This window comes from Salmo salar, chromosome 13, assembly GCF_965601325.2.
Source record: "Salmo salar chromosome 13, fSalSal1, whole genome shotgun sequence".
Taxonomy (NCBI): Eukaryota; Metazoa; Chordata; class Actinopteri; order Salmoniformes; family Salmonidae; genus Salmo; species Salmo salar.
The window spans coordinates 26,895,103-26,920,354 of record NC_138303.1 but is presented as its reverse complement, the minus strand read 5'-3'; the positions used below and the strand labels follow the sequence as shown (position 1 = coordinate 26,920,354).

General features: G+C 43.8%; 1 protein-coding gene across 1 annotated transcript; it reads right to left on the bottom strand.

The window, feature by feature from the left end:
* Window positions 1–256: 256 nt before the first annotated feature.
* Window positions 257–25,046, bottom strand: col9a3 (collagen, type IX, alpha 3). Its single transcript, XM_014135069.3, has 32 exons — window positions 24,805–25,046; window positions 23,511–23,579; window positions 21,998–22,033; window positions 21,838–21,909; window positions 21,341–21,394; window positions 19,279–19,314; window positions 18,945–18,968; window positions 18,695–18,748; window positions 18,026–18,079; window positions 17,733–17,774; window positions 17,530–17,586; window positions 17,220–17,273; window positions 17,063–17,116; window positions 16,818–16,871; window positions 16,621–16,674; window positions 16,411–16,464; window positions 16,162–16,215; window positions 16,031–16,084; window positions 15,232–15,285; window positions 14,799–14,843; window positions 12,769–12,822; window positions 12,578–12,631; window positions 11,700–11,753; window positions 11,525–11,596; window positions 7,971–8,006; window positions 7,597–7,641; window positions 7,446–7,478; window positions 1,470–1,616; window positions 1,299–1,353; window positions 996–1,178; window positions 684–761; window positions 257–490 (listed from the first exon to the last, which is right to left on the bottom strand). Exons 1-32 carry the CDS (start codon window positions 24,868–24,870, stop codon window positions 306–308), a joined length of 2,037 nt encoding a protein of 678 aa, XP_013990544.1. The 5' UTR covers window positions 24,871–25,046; the 3' UTR covers window positions 257–305.
* Between the last annotated feature and the right edge of the window lie 206 nt (window positions 25,047–25,252).

Sequence of the window (25,252 nt, the reverse complement as noted above, 5' to 3'; positions counted from 1 at the left end):
CGTTTTTTATTAAATTGTAATTTACTTTCAATGGTATTTGACGTGATTGCATGTGTTCTCTAGTGCTCTTGTGAAACGTTTAATCAGCTTTGTCCACTTCATAGATGGATGGAGTCTAGATTTTTGTCTTTGTTTCTTCTCTGTTTTCCCAAACTGCCTGTTTTCCTCTTGGGATAAATCTCACATCTGTTGTTACTGTTCCTGTCTTGTTTTAAATACATTCAAGAGGAAACTGTGACTTGTCTTCTCTTCTTCACCTCCCGGGGGGGGGGGGGGGGCTAGTTCCGGGATGAGGGAAGTAATGTTTAATGGTTCTTGGGATTGGAGGTTTTCCCATGGACATTTGCACCCTGGCAGGCGGTAGTGTCACAGATTCCTGGGGAGCCCGAGTGCCCAGTCCTTCCTGTCCTACCTGCCTCTCCGGGCTCCCCTGGATCTCCTGGGGATCCGTCACGCCCATCTTTGACGATTCCAAGCACTCCTGGGATACCTACGGGCAGAATGTAGGGGATGAGCCAAGTTTCCCAACAGGGATACATTGATTTAAACAGGGAAACCGGCACTACGCTCTCCAATATAGGCTCAGGTGTCCCACAAAAGGTTTTATACACAGGCAGAGACAGTATACTGATGCAACTCCCCAAACCACTCACTGTGAATGCACAGTGTATAAACTGTCATACCTTGGTATCCTTGGTCTCCAATGGGCCCTTCGATGGCCTTTCCGATGGGTCCCTTGTCACCCTGTTCACCAAGATCACCTGTGGAAGAGACAGAAAACAAATGTTACTAAAAGAAGGCAATCTATTGGCGCTACAAATTGTGCAATAGGCCCAACATAGAGATGGTCACACTTGTCTGTACACTTCTTATGAGATGTACAGTATGTTATATGCTGCAAAGTTACTATGTGTAAGTCCATTGCTCTGTGCTGATCAGAAAGACAGACATTTTGAGTATGTTTCTTGACATGGACCTGTGTGTCTGTTACTTACCTCTGGGACCGGGGTCTCCCAGGTCTCCAGGCAGCCCTCTGTAGCCAGGAGGTCCACGGGAGCCGGGGTGACCGATAGACCCAGTCTCTCCTACTTTCCCTGGAGGTCCGGCAGCACCGGGGCGACCCACTTGGCCAGGGGACAGGGGCCTTCTGAGGTTGGCAGCCAGCTGTGCAATCTGATCTGAGGAAGGACAGAGGAAGATACTTTTGCAAACACATTCTTGTAAAAAAAGGAGATAATGTCCTATTTTGGTCACTTAGACAAGGACACTACAGCCCTTTTGATCTCCAAAATCCTCACCATCAATCATAGAGCCACACAATTCTCTAATGTGCTGTTCGCTTGCCAGTTTACCCTGAAAACATGCAGAAAAGACAGACATTTCATTCAGCAGGTGTCATCAATCTGAGGCATTCTTGGCGCAGGGACACCAAGTTTACAGGGATCGAGGTATTATCCCTGGTTACTCACGGGAACACCAATCTTGCCAGCGATTCCAGGCAGACCCTGTTCACCCTGGAAGCCCATTAGGCCTGGTTTTCCAGGATCCCCTCTGGCTCCGAGCTCTCCCTGTGGTCCCACCACACCTTTAGGTCCCAGCTCGCCACGCTTCCCAGACTGTGAACACAAACAAACAAAAATCTACTCTACAGCTCGTGTTCACTCAGTAAATGTCAAACAAATGTTCAGTTGTGAGGGATGAAAGTGTTGGTCTATTGCACTCTGTGGAAAAATGAACTTCTCCGACATCTTGATCTGAGGGAATCAGACAGCTCAATTGTTCCCTTCGCCTCAGAGCTGGTTCAGCAGTTCATTTTAGGTGACCCCGGAAAAAGAAACTACCTGACTTGTCAAAAGCTTTCTATGAAGTAAAAACTGTAGGCCTGGCCATTTCCCCCCACAATAATAAATAAAGTTGTGCAGTCCCTTGAGAACATCAGTGTGGGAGTGTACATGGCGTTGTCTCACTTGATAATTAATATAATGAACACAACAATAGCTCATAAGTGTCAGAGTTACTGTAACTAGCTAGCACCATGGAGAGTTGTTGAGCCACATCAGCGCCTTGGCTGTAATTACATTAATTGTAAGGCAAACTGTGCTGCAGATTAGCGTGGATCCCTTCTCTGTGGGGATGGCAGAGAATGGGCTAATAACACTAAAGCAACCGTACAGCAAGCTAATTAATCCAGCTAATCCTAGAATGTGAGCTGGGAGGATCCCGTGCAATGAGTTAGTGTGTTGCAGTCTGGCCTGGGCACCAGCGCTTAGTAGCAACACCACATCTCTGGCAACACATCAGACATGGCGCAGCAGGCAGAGATGTTCGCGTTCTTAGGAAACTGCAGTGTTTTGTTATGTATTATTTCTCTCACTGTTACCCCAGGAAATCTTAAGTTTCATTACATACAGCCGGGAAGAACTATTGGATATAAGAGCAACGTCAACTTACCAACATTACGACCAGGAATACGACTTTCCTGAAGCGGTTCCTCTGTTTGGACCACCACCCAGGACAATGGATCGGATCCCAGTAGGCGACCCAAAACAACGGCACCGCAGAAGGGGCAGACGGAGCGGTCTTCTGGTCAGGCTCCGTAGATGGGCACGTCGCTCACCGCTCCCGAGTATACTACTCGCCAATGTCCAGTCTTGACAACAAAGTTAGACGAAATTCGAGCAAGGGTTGCCTTCCAGAGAGACATCTCTGTTTCACGGAAACATGGCTCACTTGGGATATGTTATCAGTACAGCCACCCGGTTTCTTCACGCATCGCGCCGACAGAAACAAACACCTCTCTGGTAAGAAGAAGGGCGGGGGTGTATGCCTTATGATTAACGAGTCGTGGTGCGATCATAACAACATACAGGAACTCAAGTCCTTTTGTTCACCTGACCTAGAATTCCTTACAATCAAATGCCGACCGCATTATCTACCAAGAGAATTCTCTTCGATTATAGTCACAGCCATGTATATCCCCCCCAAGCAGGCACCTCGACAGCCCTGAAAGAACTTCATTGGACTCTATGTAAACTGGAAACCACATATCCTGGGGCTGCATTTATTGTAGCTGGGGATTTTAACAAAGCTAATCTGAAAACAAGGCTCATTAAATTTTATCAGCATATCGAATGCGCGACCAGGGCTGGCAGCATTCTGGATCATTGCTACTCTAACTTCCGCGACGCATACAAAGCCCTCCTTTCGGCAAATCTGACCACGACTCCATTTTGTTGCTCCCAGCCTGTAGACAGAAACTAAAACAGGAAACGCCCGTGCTCAGGTCTGTTCAACGCTGGTCCGACCAATCTGATTCCACGCTTCAAGATTTCTTCGATCACGTGGACTGGGATATGTTCCGGATAGCCTCAGACAACAACATTGATGTATACGCTGATTGAGCGAGTTTATTAGCAAGTGCATCGGTGATGTTGTACCCACGGTGACTATAAAAACCTTCTGCAACCAGAAACCGTGGATTGATGGCAGCATTCGTACAAAACTGAAAGTGCGAACCACTGCTTTTAATCATGGCAAGGCGACCAGAAACATGACCGAATACAAACAGCGTAGCTATTCCCTCCGCAACACAATCAAACAAACTAAAACGTCAGTATAGAGACAAAGTAGAGTTGCAATTCAATGGCTCTGACACGAGACGTATGTGGCAGGGTCTACAGTCAATCACGGATTACAAAAATAAAACCAGCCCCGTCGCGGACACCGACGCCTTGCTCCCAGACAAACTAAACAACTTCTTTGCTCGCTTTGAGGACAATACAGTGCCTCTGACACGGCCCGCTACCAAAACCTGCGGGCTCTCTTTCACCCCAGCCAACGTGAGTAAAACATTTAAACATGTTAACCCTCGCAAAGCTGCTGGCCCAGACAGCATCCCTAAAAGCGTCCTCAGAGCATGCGCAGACCAGCTGGCTGGTGTGTTTACGGACATATTCAATCAATCCCTATCCCAGTCTGCTGTTCCCACATGCTTCAAGAGGGCTACCATTGTTCCTGTTCCCAAGAAAGCTAAGGTAACTGAGCTAAACGACTATCGCCCCGTAGCACTCACTTCCATCATCATGAAATGCTTTGAGAGACTAGTCAAGGATCATATCACCTCCACCCTACCTGACACCCTAGACCCACTCCAATTTGCTTACCGCCCCAATAGGTCCACAGAGGACGCAATCGCAATCACACCGCACACTGCCCTAACCCATCTGGACAAGAGGAATACCTATGTAAGAATGCTGTTCATCGATTACAGCTCAGCATTTAACACCATTGTACCCTCCAAACTCGTCATTAAGCTCGAGACCCTGGGTCTCGACCCCACCCTGTGCAACTGGTTCCTGGATTTTGACGGGCCGCTCCCAGGTGGTGAGTGTAGGAAACAACATCTCCACCCCGCTGATCCTCAACACTGGAGCCCCACAAGGGTGTGTTCTCAGCCCTCTCCTGTACTCCCTGTTCACCCATGACTGCATGGCCATGCACGCCTCCAACTCAATCATCAAGTTTGCAGACGACACTACAATGGTAGGCTTGATTACCAACAACGACGAGATGGCGTACAGGGAGGAGGTGAGGGCCCTCGGAGTGTGGTGTCAGGAAAATCACTTCACACTCAACGTCAACATAACAAAAGGAGATGATCGTGGACTTCAGGAAACAGCAGAAGGCGCACCCCCTATCCACATCGATGGGACTGTAGTGGAGAAGGTGGAAAGTTAAGTTCCTCGGCGTACACTTCACAGAAAAACTGAAATGGTCCACCCACACAGACAGCGTGGTGAAGGCGCAACAGCGCCTCTTCAACCTCAGGAGGCTGAAGAAGTTTGGCTTGTCACCAAAAACACAAACTTTTACAGATGCACAATCGAGAGCATCCTGTCGGGCTGTGTCACCGCCCGGAATGGCAACTGCTCCGCCCACAACCGTAAGGCTCTCCAGAGGGTAGTGAGGTCTGCACAACGCATTACCGGGGGCAAACTACCTGCCCTCCAGGACACCTACACCACCCAATGTCACAGGAAGGACAAAAAGATCATCAAGGACAACAACCACTCGAGCCAATGCCTGTTCACCCCACTATCATCCAGAAGGCGAGGTCAGTACAGGAGCATCAAAGCTGGGACCGAGAGACTGAAAAACAGCTTTTATCGCAAGGCCATCAGACTGCTAAACAGCCATCACTAACATTGAGTGGCTGCTGCCAACATACTGACTCAAATCTCTAGCCACCTTAATAATTAAAAATTGGATATAATAAATGTATCACTAGTCACTTTAAACAATGCCACTATATATAATGTTTACATACCCTACATTACTCATCTCATATGTATGCCGCACGGCCATCGCTCATCCATATATTTATATGTACATATTCTTATTCATGCCTTTACACTTGTGTGTATAAGGTATTTGTGAAATTGTTACAGTGAGGGAAAAAGTATTTGATTCCCTGCTGATTTTGTACGTTTGCCCACTGACAAAGAAATGATCGGTCTATAATTTTAATTGTAGGTTTATTTGAACAGTGACAGACAGAATAACAACAAAAAAATAACAGAGAAACGCATGTCAAAAATGTTATAAATTGAATTGCATTTTATTGAGGGAAATAAGTATTTGACCCCTCTACAAAACATGACTTAGTACTTGGTGGCAAAACCCTTGTTGGCAATCCCAGAGGTCAGACGTTTCTTGTAGTTGGCCACCAGGTTTGCACACATCTCAGGAGGGATTTTGTCCCACTCCTCTTTGCAGATCTCCAAGTCATTAAGGTTTCGAGGCTGACGTTTGGCAACTCGAACCTTCAGCTCCCTCCACAGATTTTCTATGGGATTAATGTCTGGAGACTGGCTAGGCCACTCCAGGACCTTAATGTGCTTCTTCTTGAGCCACTCCTTTGTTGCCTTGGCCGTGTGTTTTGGGTCATTGTCATGCTGGAACACCCATCCATGACCCATTTTCAATGCCCTGGCTGAGGGAAGGAGGTTCTCACCCAAGATTTGACGGTACATGGCCCTGTCCATCGTCCCTTTGATGCGGTGAAGTTGTCCTGTCCCCTTAGCAGAAAAACACCCCCAAAGCATAATGTTTCCACCTCCATGTTTGTCGGTGGGGATGGTGTTCTTGGGGGTTATAGGCAGCATTCCTCCTCCTCCAAACACAGCGAGTTGAGTTGATACCAAAGAGCTTCATTTGTCTCATCTGACCACAACACTTTCACCCAGTTGTCCTCTGAATCATTCAGATGTTCATTGGCAAACTTCAGACGGGCATGTATATGTGCTTTCTTGAGCAGGGGGACCTTGCGGGCGCTGCAAGATTTCAGTCCTTCACGGCGTAGTGTGTCACCAATTGTTTTCTTGGTGACTATGGTCCCAGCTGCCTTGAGATCATTGACAAGATCCTCCCATGTAGTTCTGGGCTGATTCCTCACCGTTCTCATGATCATTGCAACTCCATGAGGTGAGATCTTGCATGGAGCCCCAGGCTGAGGGAGATTGACAGTTCTTTTGTGTTTCTTCCATTTGCGAATAATCGCATCAACTGTTGTCACCTTCTCACCAAGCTGCTTGGCGATGGTCTTGTAGCCCATTCCAGCCTTGTGTAGGTCTACAATCTTGTCCCTGACATCCTTGGAGAGCTCTTTGGTCTTGGCCACGGTGGAGAGTTTGGAATCTGATTGATTGATTGCTTCTGTGGACAGGTGTCTTTTATAGAGGTAACAAACTAAGATTAGGAGCACTCCCTTTAAGAGTGTGCTCCTAATCTCAGCTCGTTACCTGTATAAAAGACACCTGGGAGCCAGACATTTTTCTGATTGAGAGGGGGTCAAATACTTATTTCCCTCATTAAAATGCAAATCAATTTATAACATTTTTGACGTGTTTTTCTGGATTTTTTTGTTGTTATTCTGTCTCTTACTGTTCAAATAAACCTACCATTAAAATGATTGACTGATCATTGTTTTGTCAGTGGGCAAACGTACAAAATCAGCAGGGGATCAAATACTTTTTCCCCCTCACTGTAGATTACATGTTAGATATTACTGCACAGTTGGAACTAGAAGCACAAGCATTTCGCTACACTCGCATTAACATCTGCTAACCATGTGTATGTTACCAGTAAAATTTGATAGGGAAAGATAGATGGGAGAGAGGCAATAATAATGGGAAGAGCAGCTAAAGATGTTATGTAAGATTGTGAGAAAGGGACAACGATAGTTGGGCTTACTATACTCCTAATAAATGAATGTGATCGCAATGTTTTTGGTCGTTATCTACTGTATTAGAGAGACAAAGTTCTCAGTAAAATGTGTCTCAATGTAGAGAGTTGGGAAAATAGGACCTATACATTTTGTGGTTGACAAACATACATTTTACACTGGCAAGGATATACTCCACAGTTTGGATGAAAAGATAACTTACCTCTCCTTTTTGGCCAACTGGACCAAATGGACCCTGAGAACGAGCAAAAGATTGTTGACGAATAAGACAAAGGAAATTGGATGACATACATGTTTTCATTGATTGAATGTATATTAATTTGACTGAATTTAAAATATGAAGGATAACTTACAGGTTCTCCATTCTCCCCGGGCAAACCATCAGCTCCTGCCATGCCCTGAACAGAAAACACAAGTGAATATTTAAATAACAATTGGGTGTGCATGGGAGCTTCCATAGAAAATATAATGTATCGTTATGTGCCTACAAAAGTCAAATATACCCTCATATTATCTTCCATAATGAGCCCATAAATCCATATGCCCAACTCCATAACCTTTCCCATTATCTTTTTGACAATATTCTCTCTGAACCCCTTAAGAGACAGAACATCCCCAATAGCAAACTGAATGCTGAATGAAGACAGTGGGAAGGGGGTTACTATGGTATTATCATTCTTAGCTTAATTTGACCTTTGACCCCAAATGTAAGGAGCTACAAGTGTACCATGTCTCCTTTAGTGCCTGATGCTCCGACTGGACCCTGTGAGAGAAACAGAACGAGAGAGTGAGGAGAGAGAGAAACAGTTAATAAAATAGAGTCCGTGGTTGTGAAGTCCAGTAGCAGAGTGCATGGCTCCATAGATGGCAGGCTGTGTGTGCGGAGTGAGATGGAGAGAGGGATGGAGGTGGTGGGTTGTGGAGTGGGGCAGCCTAGGAGCTGGATAAAGCCAGGCTTTGTTCTGCCCTCGGCTCCTGAACAGGAGGCTGCTATGTTACCTTTCGTTACAGTATGAATACACACTGCCACGGCTCCACCCGATAATAATGTTCTGATTCTGAGTGAACTGCCCAGGTTATGAGCACATACTGCTCTGATCTTTATGGGTCTGGCAGGAGGAGCTGTGTGTGTGTGTGCGCGGACGCTGCAGTGTATGTTTCTGTGTAAAAATACAGTTGAGGTCAGAAGTTTACATACACTTAGGTTAGAGTCATTAAAACTCGTTTTTCAACCACTCCACAAATTACTGGTTAACAAACTATAGTTTTGGAAAATCGGTTAGGACATCTACTTTGTGCATGACACAAGTAATCGGAAGTTTACATCCACCTTAGCCAAATATATTTAAACTCAGTTCACAATTTCGGACATTTCATCCTAGTAAAAATTCCCCGTCTTAGGTCAGTTAGGATCACCACTTTATTTTAAGAATGTCAGAATAATAGTAGAGAGAATGATTTCTTTCTTTCATCACATTCCCAGTAAGTCAGAAGTGTACATACACTCAATTTGTATTTGGTAGCGTTACCTTTAAAAAAATGTTTGTTTATTTATTTCACCTTTATTTAACCAGGTAGGCAAGTTGAGAACAAGTTCTCATTTACAACTGCGACCTGGCCAAGATAAAGCAAATCAGTTCAACACATAACACAGAGTTACACATGGAGTAAAACAAACATACAGTCAATAATACAGTAGAAAAACAAGTCTATATACAATGTGAGCAAATGAGGTGAGATAAGGGAGGTAAAGGCAATAAACAGCCTATGGTGGCGAAGTAAATACAATATAGCAATTAAAACAATGGAATGGTAGATTTGACAGATGTTGAGTGTGCAAAGTAGAAATACTGGGGTGCAAATTGTGTTTAACTTGGGTCAAACGTTTCGGGTAGCCTTCCACAAGCTTCCCACAATAAGTTGGGTGAATTTTGGCCCATTCCTCCTGACAGAGCTGGTGTAACTGAGTCAGGTTTGTAGACCTCCTTGCTCGCACACACTTTTTCCAGTTCTGCCCACAAATTTTCTATAGGATTGAGGTCAGGGCTTTGTGATGGCCACTCCAATACCTTGACTTTGTTGTCCTTAAGCCATAACTTTGGAAGTATGCTTGGGGTCATTGTCCATTTGGAAGACCCATTTGCGACCAAGCTTTAACTTCCTGACTGATATCTTGAGCTGTTGCTTCAATATATCCATATAATTGTCCTCCCTCATGATTCCATCTATTTTGTGAAGTGCACCAGTCCCTCCTGCAGCAAAGCACCCCCACAACATGATGCTGCCATCCCGTGCTTCACAGTTGGGATGGTGTTCTTCAGCTTGCAAGCCTCCCCCTTTTTTATCAAACATAACGATGGTCATTATGGCCAAACAGTTCTGTTTGTTTCATCAGACCAGAGGACATTTCTCCAAAAAGTACGATCTTTGTCACCATGTGCAGTTGCAGTATGCGGTTTATTGTGGTTATGGAGCAGTGGCTTCTTCCTTGTTGACTGGCCTTTCAGGTTATGTTGATATAGGACTTGTTTTACTGTGGATATAGATACTTGTGTACCTGTTTCCGCCAGCATCTTCACAAGGTCATTTGCTACTGTTCTGGGATTGATTTGCACTTTTCGCACCAAAGTATGTTCATCTCTAGGAGTCAGAATGCGTCTCCTTCCTGAGACGTATGACGGCTGCATGGTCCCATGGTGTTTATACTTGCGTACTATTGTTTGTACAGATGAACGTAGTACCTTCAGGCGTTTGGAAATTGCTCCCAAGGATGAACCAGACTTGTGGAGGTCTAGAATTGTTTTTTCTGAGGTCTTGACTGATTTCTTTTGATTTTCCCATGATGTCAAGCAAAGAGGCACTGAGTTTGAAGGTAGGCCTTGACATACTGTAAATTCCGGACTATAAGCCGCAACTTTTTTCCCACGCTTTGAAGCTCGCGGCTTAAACAATGACGCGGCTAATATATGGATTTTTCCCGCTTTCAATTTTTTTTTTCCAACAAAACACATTCTGTGACGTGCTCAGTTTTTTGGCGGCATGAAGCTTTCCTTAGACCAATGAAATTGCCGAACGGGTTAAGGTCAAACAACTTTTTTGTTTACTGTTTAGATTAAATCGAGCACTCTCAAACTTCCCATCATTCTGATTACGGTAGTCATTTTGTCACCCTCATCATGGCAAAGACACGGAGAAATGCATATGATGCAGCTTTCAAGTTGAAGGCGATTGATCTGGCTGTTGGAAAAGGAAATAGAGCTGCTGCATGGGAGCTTGGTCTTAATGAGTCGATGATAAGACGTTGGAAACAGCAGCGTGAGGAATTGACTCAGTGCAAAAAGACAACTAAAGCTTACTGCTAATTTTTTGTTACAAGCCGTGTTTCGTTAAAGCCTGTGTAAAGTTAATTTGTTTCAAGGTACCGGTAGGCTCCTGCGGCTTATAGACATGTGCGGCTTATTTATGTTCAAAATAATATATATTTTTTAAATTCAGTGGGTGCGGCTTATATTCAGGTGCGCTTAATAGTCCGGAAATTACGGTACATCCACAGGTACACCTCCAATTGACTCAAATGATGTCAATTAGCCTATTAGAAGCTTCTAAAGCCATGACATCATTTTCTGGAATTTTCCAAGCTGTTTAAAGGCACAGTCAACTTAGTGTATGTAAAGTTCTGACCCACTGGAATTGTGATACAGTGAATTATAAGTGAAATAATCTGTCTGTAAACAATTGTTGGAAAAATTACTTGTGTCATGCACAAAGTAGATGTCCTAACTGACTTGCCAAAACTATAGTTTGTTAACAAGAAATGTGTGGAGTGGTTGAAAATCGAGTTTTAATGACTCCAACCTAAGTGTATGTAAACTTCCGACTTCAAATGTAGGTATTGGACTAGGAGTGGTGGGGGGGGATGCCTTCTGGGGGACATTTTTGTCTTTCAAAGTCCAGTTGGTGTTTGTGTATAAATGCAGCCTTAATCATGCCCTAACATGTTCTGTGTGTGTGTGACAGAAATGACAGAAATGTCTCCAGTGGATGGACTCATTAACTCAAGACAATATTGGGTCAGTTGGTCAAGAGTTCTAATCAGTTTTAAAAGGCATAGCTACAAATAAAAGGCCTTGTTTATTCACACAAGGACATCAGTGTAGTTGATAGGGATGTTTGGGCTTGGAACCACATGATGTTCGGTTCAAATCCCTGGGGTGGACACCACTTTTGGTCACTTCAGAGAGTTCTTTGGACAGCAAGCATTCTGTTCGGAGTCACACTCACCCTCTCACCAAATCCGCCGCGAATCCCGGTTGGTCCGGGAAGGCCAGGGTCACCCAGAGCCCCCTTTATTCCCTGTTGAACATGACATAGGCACCATCAGGCACCATCAGAACACTCAATCGTTCAATTGATATTTGGTGGGACACCTCATTCTGTATCCCATCATGCTACTGACCTGGAAGCCTTTGCTGCCCTGAACCCCGATGTTGCCCACTGGTCCGACGCCCCCCTAGGAAACGCACATCATGTTAGCACAATAGGAAGTACACGAGGGTCTAAAGACAATGGAACTAAATCTTAGCCTGACCTGTGACACAGACCTGCCTTCCCTCATACAATATTATCAAACCTTGCCTTTATGAGACTCCAATAAAGCAGGACATGATTGTTTTTATAACTTTGAAAGAGGATGACATTACGGTTGTGTGTGATGAAAGAGGCACAAGAGTCATAATTTGTGTAGAAGTTGATAAAATCACTTGTGTTTGAGTTATGTCTTATCTGAGGAATGCTTTGAAAGTGACACTGCACCCAGCTGTGATGGGGAAGTGCCACCTGGCTTTAGACCCAAGGCTGTATCCTGCATTCCCTCCCCCTAGGGTTCTGATGGGGAACCAAAGACAAAGACCCCTCTGTCTCTCTGACCCTCTTTCCTCCATCCCTATTTCATACATTCCCATCTTCCCTACTGCCTCCATCTCACAGGAGGAGAATAGCTGTATATGGGGGGGTATGGGACTACATTTTCCCATGGGTGTAAGAACATGTTGTACGTTAATATGCAACAGTCTCCTAGTTAATCACAAACTATTGTGTTTTATCATTTAACTAATAAGTGGAGGTTTTCATCTTTATCCTCTCTCAATCATCATATATAGCCCCATGAAGATATGAAACAGATTTTTCCTCCCAGGAGTCTGTTTTAACCATGCGTTCTAATGCTATGTTGACTACTATTCTGATTGGTGTATGGCTCCACTCTACCCACTGGCATCTTAACAGGTGGATGCTGCCACATTTCCATAGTATTGAACTTTGACCTAGACTACTTACAGCCACTCCTCTGGGTCCCGCCTCGCCCCTCTCTCCTGGGATACCAATGTCGCCCTGTGGGAGGAGTCAGATGATGGTGCAGGCAGGTGAGAGGAGCTGATACACCATGACTGCATTGTAACAAAATGACCCACAACACAGAAACCCCTGAAATACCCCACAAGTGCCCTAGAAGCCCATCAGATACATACAGGAATACCTGGCTCTCCAGATGGCCCTGCCTCTCCCATCTCTCCTGGGTCACCCTGGGAAGGAAAGGGAATGGTTATGTGGTGGCTTATCATCTTTACTGCAATTGGTTAAATGGTTCATCTGATTGTATGATATCATTTATGACTGTCTATATATTTTTCCTGAAAGAGTGATGTAATTTGTGACATCACTGTCTGTATGGTTTCTCTGATTGTATGATACAATTTGTGACATCACTGGCTGTATGACATTCCTGTACACATTTATGACATCACATCACTGGCTGTTTCTCTGATCCTATGATATCAGTTGTGACATCATTAGCTGTATGTGTTAAAACATCCAGCTTCAGTCAGCTGATTCTAGCCATCTTTTATGGTTAGTTCTAGTCGGGCAGCTTAGTCTCCCATTCAGAGGACCCCCACTTTTGTTAGTGTCTTATTGGTCAAGATCACGGCAAATAATTATCACCACATCTACTTCAGCCTATCAGTGGCCTTGATTCTCGTTGGCTGGCCCTCGCTTCATACTCGTCGCCAAACCCACTGGCTCCAGGTCATCTACAAGACCCTGATAGGTAAAGTCCCGCATTATCTCTGCTCGCTGGTCACCATAGCTGCACCCACCCGTAGCACGCGTTCCAGCAGGTATATCTCACTTGTCACCCCCAAAGCCAATTCCTCCTTTGGCCGCCTCTCCTTCCAGTTCTCTGCTGCCAATGACTGGAACGAACTACAAAAATCTCTGAAACTGGAAACACTCATCTCCCTTACTAGCTTTAAGCACCAGCTGTCAGAGCAGCTCACAGATCACTGCACCTGTACATAGACCATCTATAAATAGCCCAAACAACTACCTCTTCCCCTAATGTATTTATTTATTTAGCTCCTTTCCAACCCAGTATTTCTACTTTGCACACTCATCTACTGTCAAATCTACCATTCCATTGTTTTAATTGCTATATTGCATTTACTTCGCCACCATGGCCTATTTATTGCCTTTACCTCACCTCATTTGCTCACATTGTATATAGACTTATTTTTCTACTGTATTATTGACTGTATGTTTGTTTTACTCCATGTGTAAACTTTATTATATGTGTCGAACTGCTTTGCTTTATCTTGGCCAGGTCGCAGTTGTAAATGAGAACTTGTTCTCAACTTGCCTACCTGGTTAAAAAAAGCCGAAATAAAATAAAATTTAAAAAATCCCAGGACTTCAGTTTCAGTTAGTCTACGACCTCAGCACGCTGTGTGGTCAGAAACGTGCTTACCCCATCCCGATGAGCACTTTCACAGTTTTCCCTCCGGCTGAACTTTTTCTCCTTTGGACTGAATCCCTGTATGTCTGATGTTTAATTGTGTGTGCATCTAGATTACCACATAGTCAGTTCTCACTGGACATTTTTCTCAGTTATCTGAACCATGAGTGGTCAGATGTGTGTGTAAATGTGGACATCTTCTTCCATTAAACTCCCATTAACCTGGACATCCGCCTCATCCTTGTTCTGACCGGATATTCTGAAGTGGTTGCTACCGGCCTTAAGCCAGCACCTAAGGTTTCTTATCATGGTCCTTTGATTCACTACAACCCTAACCCTATTTTTCAGTATGATTCCATCCTTTCGTTACAATATCAAAGTGACATCACTGGCTTTATGACATCACAAAACATTTGACATGACCAATGATATGGCACGCCTGTATGACATTATTGCTATGAGTCTTTATGACATACCTATCTGGATTATGTGCATATGACATCATTGGACATATGACATCACTGTCTGTATGCTGTGCCACAATCTTTTTGACGTCACTGTTTATTCATAGCTGTCACAGTGTGGACTAATGGACATTATTAGGTCCTTCTAGGCATTTGTGTTGCCTGTTTGACACCCACTGATTGTGACATCGCTCTGTTATAACTATGATATCCTTCTCTTTATGGCCTCATTGTATACATCATATCCCTGTCTTTATGAAATCACTGTCTTCATGACTTAGTTATGCAATGTTGCCATACTCACAACTCCTCCTTTGGCGCCCTTTGCGCCAGCCTTTCCTTGTAAACCCTGAAATACAGACATAGAAACATGACTCTGGAGTAGTGTCCACAGTAGTAATATGATGCCATGGGACTCGGGACTGGTTAACACAAGGTGGGAGACAGAGTTAAGGGCTAGTTAGGACAGAGTAGACTGTAAAGAAATCTATACTGTGTTCTTTACTGCAGAGCATAGAGACACTAACTGTTGTCTATTTGAGATGTGAGAATGTCTATAGTGCCTATTGGAAATGAAAATCCATACAGAGTACAGAGGTACTAACAAAATGGAAAGCATCTCTGTCTGTGTAGTCAGAGTGTGTAAGAGAATCAGAGTGTGTAAGGGCATCTCCCAGTAGGAGGTAAAGTGGGACACTAACAGATAATGGCCAGATAATGTAATGCTCGATACTCACAGGAAGGCCGTTGGGTCCTTTCTCACCGGGTACCCCATTCCGTCCAGCGTCGCCCTGGCAACGCAGAGAAACACTGTCACTATGTCATAAAAAAATTGAGATAGTTTTCAGTTGTTGATTGTTCTTAAGGTTCGTAAGGAACTAGGGGAAAAAAAGCTTTCCAGTTTTCTGCCCCTTCTACTTGGAACAAGCTTCAAAAGGTCCTGAACTTACAGGAGCTCGTCCCTTTTAATGAGTTTAATGCTACAGTAGGATAAACATTATGATAGAAAATTAAGTGGGGAGCTGTCAATGTTTTGACCCCTACATATGTAGGATCTTAATTTGATAACTTTTTTGTTGCTGAGAATTTTAGTGTATTCAATGTTTAGAAGCCTTTTTAAAGTTAATAATTTACACTTTAAAAATGTCTGACTTGATTTGCCATAATGAACATGGATCAACCCCTACAAAAATATCCATTAATTATAATCAACAATATTTATTCACATTTCCTGTTGCTGCAGGAGGATTATCTTCCTGATGTAGCAAACTGGCTCAAATTAAAATCCTACATCTGTAGTTGCACCACACTTTCCCAAACCATCTTGCTGTCTTCATTTGTTTTTATATCTCTAGTGCTTTATGTTATAAGTGTGTTTGCAACTTTGTGTGCTGCCATTTTGGCCATGTCTCTCTTGTAAAATAGATTGATAATCTCAATGAGACTAACCTGGTAAAATATATCAACCACACCCTCACTGTGGACTCATGGGAAAGAGAGCAGAGAGCATGTTGGGAGAAAAGGGTGCCACTTTACCTTCTCGCCGTCCAGTCCCTGGGTGCCATCTTTCCCGTCTCTGCCAGGGATGCCCTGCAGGAGAGAGAAACACTGTTGGTCAGGGGTCCAAGATATCTGTTATCAATAGAGATTTGTATTTTAAGACTTACAGGCTCCCCTTTGGGTCCTGCTCCGCCAGAAACTCCCTTTGGACCAATTTTGCCCTGTTGAGAAATGATGAGAAACAAATGTTACCGTACCTGCAATGAACTGTTTGTAGCACATTAGATCCTTTACAATCCCTTGTACTCACACCATTTACCATCATATGACTGTGTAGTCTGCTGTTTGATTAGAAATTAGAGTTATCAGAGATGCAAATATAAATACAAAAATGTATATGTGTATTATTTACTCACAATCTCTCCCTTTGGCCCTCTAAATCCCTCTGGTCCTTTCTCTCCAGCATCACCCTGGAATTATCAAATGACACACACAGAGCTTTTTATTGATGGGACCAATGGCAGACATCTAACACAATGACATAAAGATCAGCACCGAAGTGAGCAGTGTATAACTAGTGCAGTACGAGTTACACTCCTCCACAGTACAAACAAGGAGAGACTCACTGTCTTGCCGATGATGCCAGCAGTACCAGGTTTGCCTCGGAAACCTGGTAAACCCTAAAAAGAGAGAGAGATAAAGAGAGAATGCATTATAATCAGGAAAACTGAGAGCACATCAAGATTCCACTGCAGCCCATTGAAGTGCTGGTCTGTATATTCCAGAGATCTGTGACAAAGACCTTCAGAGGCGTGGTACTCACCCTGTCTCCTACTGCCCCCATTGGGCCCTGAAGTCCCCTCAAACCACGAGGACCCTGGGAAACAACAGCACAGGATGGTTAGGGACCAGCAGAATCAATCATAATCACCATCGGAACCTATCAGAACATTCAACAGTGCATAGCATTCACATCAGGGCTCAGGCAGAAAGGAATGGACAATGTAAACGGACAGCCAACAGATAGAAATGTCCATGTTTTGAACCACATTAGGTGACAAAACTCACCTGCAGGCCGACAGTGCCAGGAATCCCTGGAGGACCAGGTGGGCCAGCATTACCCTGGGAGAGCGGACACGCAGTTAACAACACATAGTTAACATCTGGATAAAGACTTCAGACTAGTCAAATACTCTGATTTTCACTCTTTCAACTCTGATTTCACCTTCTCTCCATCTTTCCCGAGCTCTCCCTTATCTCCTTTGTGCCCTGTGTGACCCTAAATTAATTAGATAGAGAGATTGAGAGAGAATGATGAAAGGAAAGACAGAAGAAGCAAGGCATACATATTAAGAGATGGATGGTGAGATATAGAGAAAGACAGAGGGGTAGATGATGGGAGAGGGAGTGATACAACAGTTAGTTTTGCTGTTGGTAGTGAGTGGTGGAAACGCCAACCGGACGCTTCACATTTATACATCAGGTGAAATATCTGGCTCATTGTTTTATCTGTGGCGACAATGTCCTGTACCCACCTTGAATCCAGGCATTCCTGGAGGGCCAGACGGGCCAGGAGGACAGATTGCAGGACACTATAAAGGGGACAGACAACACTGCATTAGGTAGTTATGTAGTAAAAATAATGTCACACTGCTGTTCAATGTTGTGCATTGCAATCAGTACAGTACAGGGTTCATGTCCTTAAATGTGTTGGGTCTAAAAAAACATTGACACTTACCAACAGATCTCCACTGCCATCAGGGAGAGCCCCAGGAAGACCCTTAGAAAGGTAGAGAATGACATTTAGATTGATATATAAATGAATGTGTAACATCTCCACCTTTCTTTCATTAAGCATTTCTTCACCCCACATCTGAGGCCATTCATCTCCATTCCTTGTGAAAACTGCAATTATGCTCTAGAAATCCACTAGGTGGTAGTACATGGATGCACATGGCAGCTAAAACAATGACAATGGGGGATTTCACTAATGTGAAAAATCAGCAGATAATGTGGATGTTCTGTTCTTACTGGTGGTCCATCAGGGCCGGGAGGCCCGGACAATCCTGGAAGACCCTCAGGGCCCTGGGAGAGAGAACACACAGGTCAATCAAAAGGATTAATTTGCATATAAACTGCACAAAAATCAGTGCATAGAGTCACATTGCCCCTACCCTTATCATGTTAAACTAAATCAAAGCTGACTCTTCCTTGCTGCACCGCTGGTCAGCGACTCCGGTAAGAAACTCAACTGAAATCATGATCACTCCAATCAGTCCGAGTTCTCTCTCCCCACAGAGATGAGACCTTATGCTGGGGTAGCCCACTAACAGGACCCCCTCCACCCATGGACATTCTGATTCTCCCACTTGACTACTGTAAACGGTCATTGATGGTTGATTCTAGCAGAGGTTTATTTAAAAAAGGATTGGACTGAAGAGACATGCCTGTCTGTCAGAGGTCTCTAGCCTTGGTCCTGGAGTGATCCTGCTTCTGGTACTGCAGACTTTGTCATTCAGTGGTTAAACAGTTAACTCGCCAACTTGATTACTTAATCATGAATTAGCAGTGAGTACACTAGATATCCAGTAGTGGCAGTCAAAGAGCGTATTACACAACTGGTTAAGTGTATATTTCCCCCGTTTTCTGTCTGTTGTACATCTTTCTTAAATCGGGATTAATTAATTGGTCATCACTCACCGCTGGTCCCTGTGGCCCGATTCCGCCCTCAAGCCCATTGGCTCCAGGTGGCCCCTGGAAACAATAGAAATGGGTTAGGTGAGAGCACACACAAACACGCAAGCATTCACGCATGCACACACGCAAGCATTCATGCACGCAAACACATGCATAAATGTATAATAAGACACATATACATGCAAAAAGATCCACACACACATACATGAAAAGTGACAACATAAGAAAACTGTTTATAATCATCTGTACTCACTGGAGCTCCTGGTCTCCCTCTGCCCTATGGAAGACAGGGGAAGGCATATTAAGACATAAATACACATCAGTTTGTGTACACTCCCAGATCGGTGTGTGTCTTGTAGGTAGGGCCCAGCATGTTTCTTGGCCATGTGACCTGACCAGGAAACACTCTGGGCCCTAGTTATGGATTTAGCTGTAGACAGGAAACACTCTGGGCCCTAGTTATGGGTTTAGCTGTAGACAGATGAAGGGGTGTAATAGAGGTTATGAATGTGGACAGGTGAGGGGGTGTTCTGATATAGGTGACGTTGATGGCATGTAACAGTGGTGGAAGATGTAACAGTACTTACAGGAGGTCCACCTGGCCCGGAAGGTCCAGCATCGCCCTGTAGAAACACAGAGATAACCCCTCAGACGACTTCAACAGATAAAATGAAACATGACTAGGTGAGAACTAGGTTAAAAACCTAAAACATTAGTTCCATGTTCTTGCACCAAAATTGTGTTTCGAGAACTTTGGGAGGGGATGACATGTGTCAGCATTGAGTCATGTATCAGTGAGCCAAAACTAGAGCAACTGCCTTGGTCCACATAGGTGAGAAACAATTACAATTATTACATTATTATAAACAACAGACCCTGTGCTGCAGTGACACTCATATGACCCACAGCAAGAGCCTAATAAAGATGCACCACCCCCACTCCATCCGATGCTTTCTTTATTTTATTTTGCTTTTCCTGTCCACACTTTCATTCCCCCCTCCCTGTTTCCCCTTGCACCCCCTCCTTTAACCTCCAACCCCTCTGTCCTCCCCAACCCCACTCAATCTCAGCTGTGTTTGGAGTGTCTGAGGTGTGAGGGAGAAAAAGACTTACAATCAGACTTAACACAGTGGTGTCACAGCAACCCACACTGCATTCCACCCTGTGTCCGCTGACTTTTTATTTGATGAGTGTAGACCGGTGTACAACTGCACATACTAACACACACACACACACACAGTAAGACACACTCACTCACACATGTATAGTCACATCACTCATGCACCTGTACACATACGCACGCATATGCACACACATACAGCCACACGCCTGTATGTCTCCTGTGATGTAATGTATGGTGGTTAGTTTTCCCTTTTCCTCTCTCTACTGTTATTTTCAGTATATCTAATATTATCTGCTTGATTTGAACTAAGGTCCATGAAACTACACTAACCTTTGTGCAAAGTGAGACTCTTCACTGCTACAACAAAGCACACATGAATTACTTGGATTTAACAGTAAAAATATATAGTATCCTTCCCCACTCTAAGCAGTAAAGACGCTGCATATGGGTATCAAAGAGCATCGGTGCATCTCATTATCTAGTGAATGTTTTGGGGAGGTGGTCGATGTCTTGACAGAGAAAGGGAGTTCTTCTCTGAAAACAGTTTCAGTCTATAGTCCTCAGGGGGAGTGAGAGAACGCCCAAGCTTGTCAACCTTCATCCCATTAGTACATGGATGTTAGCCAGGAAATATCAGACAGGGTTTAAGCCAATTGCAGCAATGCACATTTAATCCAGGTAATTAGGCAGTCAGTTAACACTCACATCCTGATTAGTGGGACTAATTAGTTGAATTGCAGCGGGCTGCCTCCACCTTGACAGTGGAGCCATTTACACCCTTCAAGTTGTAATCACGGAACCTTTTTAACATCCTTTTACCTACTATTTAATGCTTAACTCCCAACACTTAACCATAACCAGTCCTGTGGTGCTAGATAACATTAGTGTAGTAATTTCATGCCTTCCTCTGAGGATAACGGTATTTATTTTTCCCAATAGCAACCATGCTGCAGATCCCTCTATTTCCTAGCGTCTGGGCCAGTTTGGTGGGAAGCTGTGCGCATTCCGGGTGGGATTAGGGAAGCAGCAGCCAGCGGCAGATAAATCTGACTCAGAATCACCCGATCTCTCATTAAAAACATTCCCACAAAGGGCCAGAGCCTGTTCGACAAATCAGTCCTGACAGGGAGAAAACAGAGGCCTGAGTAGGTACCAACTTTAGCCCACCAAGGTCTCTCCAAGAAGCACACTGTAACTAACCCCCTTTCTCTCTATTCTGGAGGGTCATACAGTAATGATACATAGAGGAAAGAATGGTACCTTCCTCAACCTAAGGTCATGCTAAGGTCGCAACACCAGCTCTCTGTATGTGTTTTCATAAACTGAGCAAACTGAAGAACCTCGAATGGTTATTGACTGTCACTCTGTACATACTGTATCTCTGTGTGTGTTTTTTTTTTTTTGTGGGTGATTGAAATATACACTTAACTGCCCAGAGGGGCAGTCTTCAGTTGAAGAGGTCATTAAAGTCAATGGGGCACATCCAGAGGCAAACAGCCAGGAACCCTGAGAGGCACTTCACTTACCACCTCCCCCGGAGGACCGTCTTTCCCAGCAGGCCCATCGGTACCTGTCAATCCCTGAGGAAGAATCACAACATCATGGAAACATTAGACATATTGTGCTATTTCTTACATGTAAATTGCTAAATTCAACTGTTTAGATAGATGGCAGACATATAATGTTCTTATCAAGTTCTCTAACAAGAGGTAGCTATGAGCCAATTGTTCACACTTGTTCTAGAGGACAGGTTACTCGCTCTGTATGCATGAATGCAGGTAAATATCGGTTCAGTCCAAATCAGTCGACTCCAGGTAGTTAATTATAAGATGAGATACACTGAATACTGGGAAGCAGTCTAAGCAACTGTCAAGGACTACAGCTTGAGATCAATAGCCTCAAACTACTGTTTATCTAATAGGTTCTACAGCAACTGAGTTCTACAGCAATTCAGCCAATCTTTTACGCATCTATAACAGGACCAGTGTTTATGTGTGTGTGTGAGTTTCTACGGGTCACTTACATCCACCCCAGGGAGGCCAGGCAGGCCTGGGTTCCCTGGTCCTCCTGCTCCCCCTGCTTTCCCCTTGGGTCCCTGAAACATTGGGACAGCTCAGTGTTATAATCACACACCCTACACAATTGGGTTGCTGAAAAAGGCTCTGTTCTGTTGTTATACTTACAGCTTTTCCTGAAAGTCCAGCTGGGCCATCTTTGCCCTGTCAATCAAAAGAAACATTAAAATCCAAAAGGACACGTTTAAGAGGCATCTGCCATTGATTTCAGTCTGGAAAATTGGACAGATTTTGTACATACCATGTTCTTAAATCCAGTTACAAATGTTACTCAATTACTGTGTGTGTGTGTGTGTGTGTGTGTGTGTGTGTGTGTGTGTGTGTGTGTGTGTGTGTGTGTGTGTGCACGCACATGCCTGTTTGTTTAAAGACTAACACCATTTCAGCAGAAATTTGGACATCCTTCTGGACCTTTTTTTTCTCATAAAAGTTCAATAGAAACACGACTGAAATGAAACACACCCTAGAGCTGTACATGGAATGGCTACCAGTGATAGACAGACTGGGTGTATGAAGTGCTTTAACACACAGTTGGTTGTAGTTACCCTCTGCCCTAAATCTCCCAATGGGCAATGGGGAGAAATAAACAGTGCTAAAATGGAGCTGACGGAGCAGAGTGGTCACATGATGAAAGCCTCCAGTTGGTTTGGACAGGGGGTAGGGAAGGGGAGGGGGGAGAGGGAGGAGGTGTGAGGGGTAACTTTAGATGCTCTCGTAGAGTATGAATGAATGGGTCCTCTGTATGGCTGGCAACACAAGTATTCAATCCCCAAAAACTAATAGACATAAAATATAATAGACACAAAATTGATAGACATAAAGATACAGTATGTATATCAAATGTATGGATTTTCTGTTATGATCAGTAAAGTTGCAAGCTCTGTTAACATATGAAGTTTTTGTAAAAGTTATTTTTGTTTTTAAGCACATAATCCAATTTCCCCTCTAACATATTGTATACATTTGGATGTCTGGTTTGAGTTGCGATGTATGTCTTTTCCCATATCTGTCATGATTGGCTCTGAAGGGTCATCGGCTGCCGTCTGGCCAATAGGAGGCCTGTGTGCAGAGTGTTTAATGATTACCAAATAAATACCTGTGGCACAGGGATTTGACTCTCAGTGGGAGGAGTCAATATGTTATAAACTGGATTACTAGAGAGCATTTGACCACAATTTTACTGCAAGAGCCATATTGAAACACAGCTATCAATGGGAAATTTAAACAACATGATCAACCTTGATTAGAAAAAGAATATCAGTCATACTTGGATTTTCAGTCCATTTGATTTAGATACTCATATTTTTATCTTTTTCCCCTAAGAAATTGCAGAAACTTAAAAACGACTTTGATTATTATTAGGATCAAAGACAACACCTTCCCTATAAAAACGGCATAAAGCTTAATGTACTGTAGATCCACATAGGTAAATGTTAAAATTCGTTGTGACAAGAAAGTGCTAAAGTGACAAGTTTCTTGATTGCCTCAGCCATGACGACAACTTAAATCAGTAATTGGATGGCAAACCCCTGCTCTACTACAACACTCTACTATCTTACAGTGGTAGTGGTCTCAAAACCAATAAGAGAACCCCACATGCATCGGTGTCTGGCTAACTCACATCAGTGCCATCCTTTCCATCGGGTCCCGGGGGTCCTGGCGGCCCGACTGCTCCTCGTGGGCCGGGTCTCTGCAACACAAAACCATGACCTCAAAAATCAATACAAAAAAATTCCCGGAACACAGTGATTATCATGCTTTAAATCTCTACAAATGGCCTAAAATCAAACTGCTTACATCTAGGCTACTGTTAAAATGGACATGGAAGGAATGTGCGCATTAAGGATGAAAACAGACAGGATACAATTACACCACCAACAACAACAACAAAAAAGCCTAAAATGCTTTGAAAGTGGTCGAATAAGTGTGAATTGATCGTGCATCATTATTCAGAACACAAATAAGTCACATTTTGCAGGTTGCAGTAGGCAAGGTTATAATGTATTTCTCTTAATCTCCCAAACAATAAACTACAACAAAGTAAACATACATTTCCCCGATTCCGTTGTAAGAATTTGTGAAAAATATTAAAATGTACTACAAAATATGATGCCAAAGCTATGCGTATCAAATAACCATGCGCACTGGCGCAGAAATTACGCACAGACAGTGCGAATAAATCATGGGGTCACAAACTCATAATTTAAGTGTAATAAAAGGATGAACATATCACAAATAATTCATACAAAGAGTGTACTTAATATAAGACTGGAAAAATAAGCTTTCGTTTTTCCTAGAGCTTCCCAGGAGCACGGCTGAATGAACAAAGGTGTTATTGTGCACAGGCCACTGGTCTCCAGGTTCTGCATTCCTCAACCTCAAGGAAAACATAACCCCGACTCCAGAAACGTGCAAGTAAATGAAAAATAATTACTGCATAGACAGTCCTTCACGGACACCTGTGTATGATTAAATAAACAATTGGATAGTGAGTTTGCTTAATCTGTACAATTTGACCTCATTGCGTCAATCGACACCTTATATAGGCTACAACCTTATAAAACAAATACAAACGTAGGAACATAAACGAAATCGTCTATATATCACCGCTGTCTAAAACTGGGTCAAATGTTCATGTCAAAATCGATGGTAAATAGCCTAACAAACGTGCAGGTAGCCGCCATGCAGGTAGCCTAATTACTATGGAAGGATTAGACAGTCACATTTACACCCACAGGGTAGCCTAAATCAGAAATTAGGAACTGAATGAGAAGAACCTCATGCTAGTTATCTTTTTGCCACTAAATACATCAGGCAGTTTACAAAGTAGCTACTTCCCGCAACTTCGAACACAGGGTAGCGGGTGAAAACAGCAGGCAGGGATTGATAACTGGCGCCCCAAAGCCACCACTTACCTGGGCTGTAGATGATGTCAAAAGCTGGCACAGCAAGAGCAGCCCGAGAGCTGAAAACATAGCCATGGCTCCCCGCTTGCCCCTCAAATCCGAGTTTACGCGGAAAAAGTCAAACCCCGTTCCCAGTCCTTATCGCTCGCTCTCCCCCAGGTTTCGTGACAGACCGCTCCTTCACTTTACACTGCGCGGCTCCTGAATGGCTTTGACGTTGATTCCAGATAAACCCGAGCCTCCAGCCGAAGGGGCTGAGCTCAGTCGTACTGTAGAGAGGGATGAGGGAGGGGTGGGGGGTGGGGACGCTTGATGGAGGGGAGAGCGGGGTAGAGGGGCACGGCTTCTGAGCCAGAAAAAGCGCTAAAACTTTCTTACAAATCCATGGGGGCCAATGACTGTATATGGGGGCACTACTGCCCAATCCGAAACCGACCTCTACAATCTTATCTCCAAG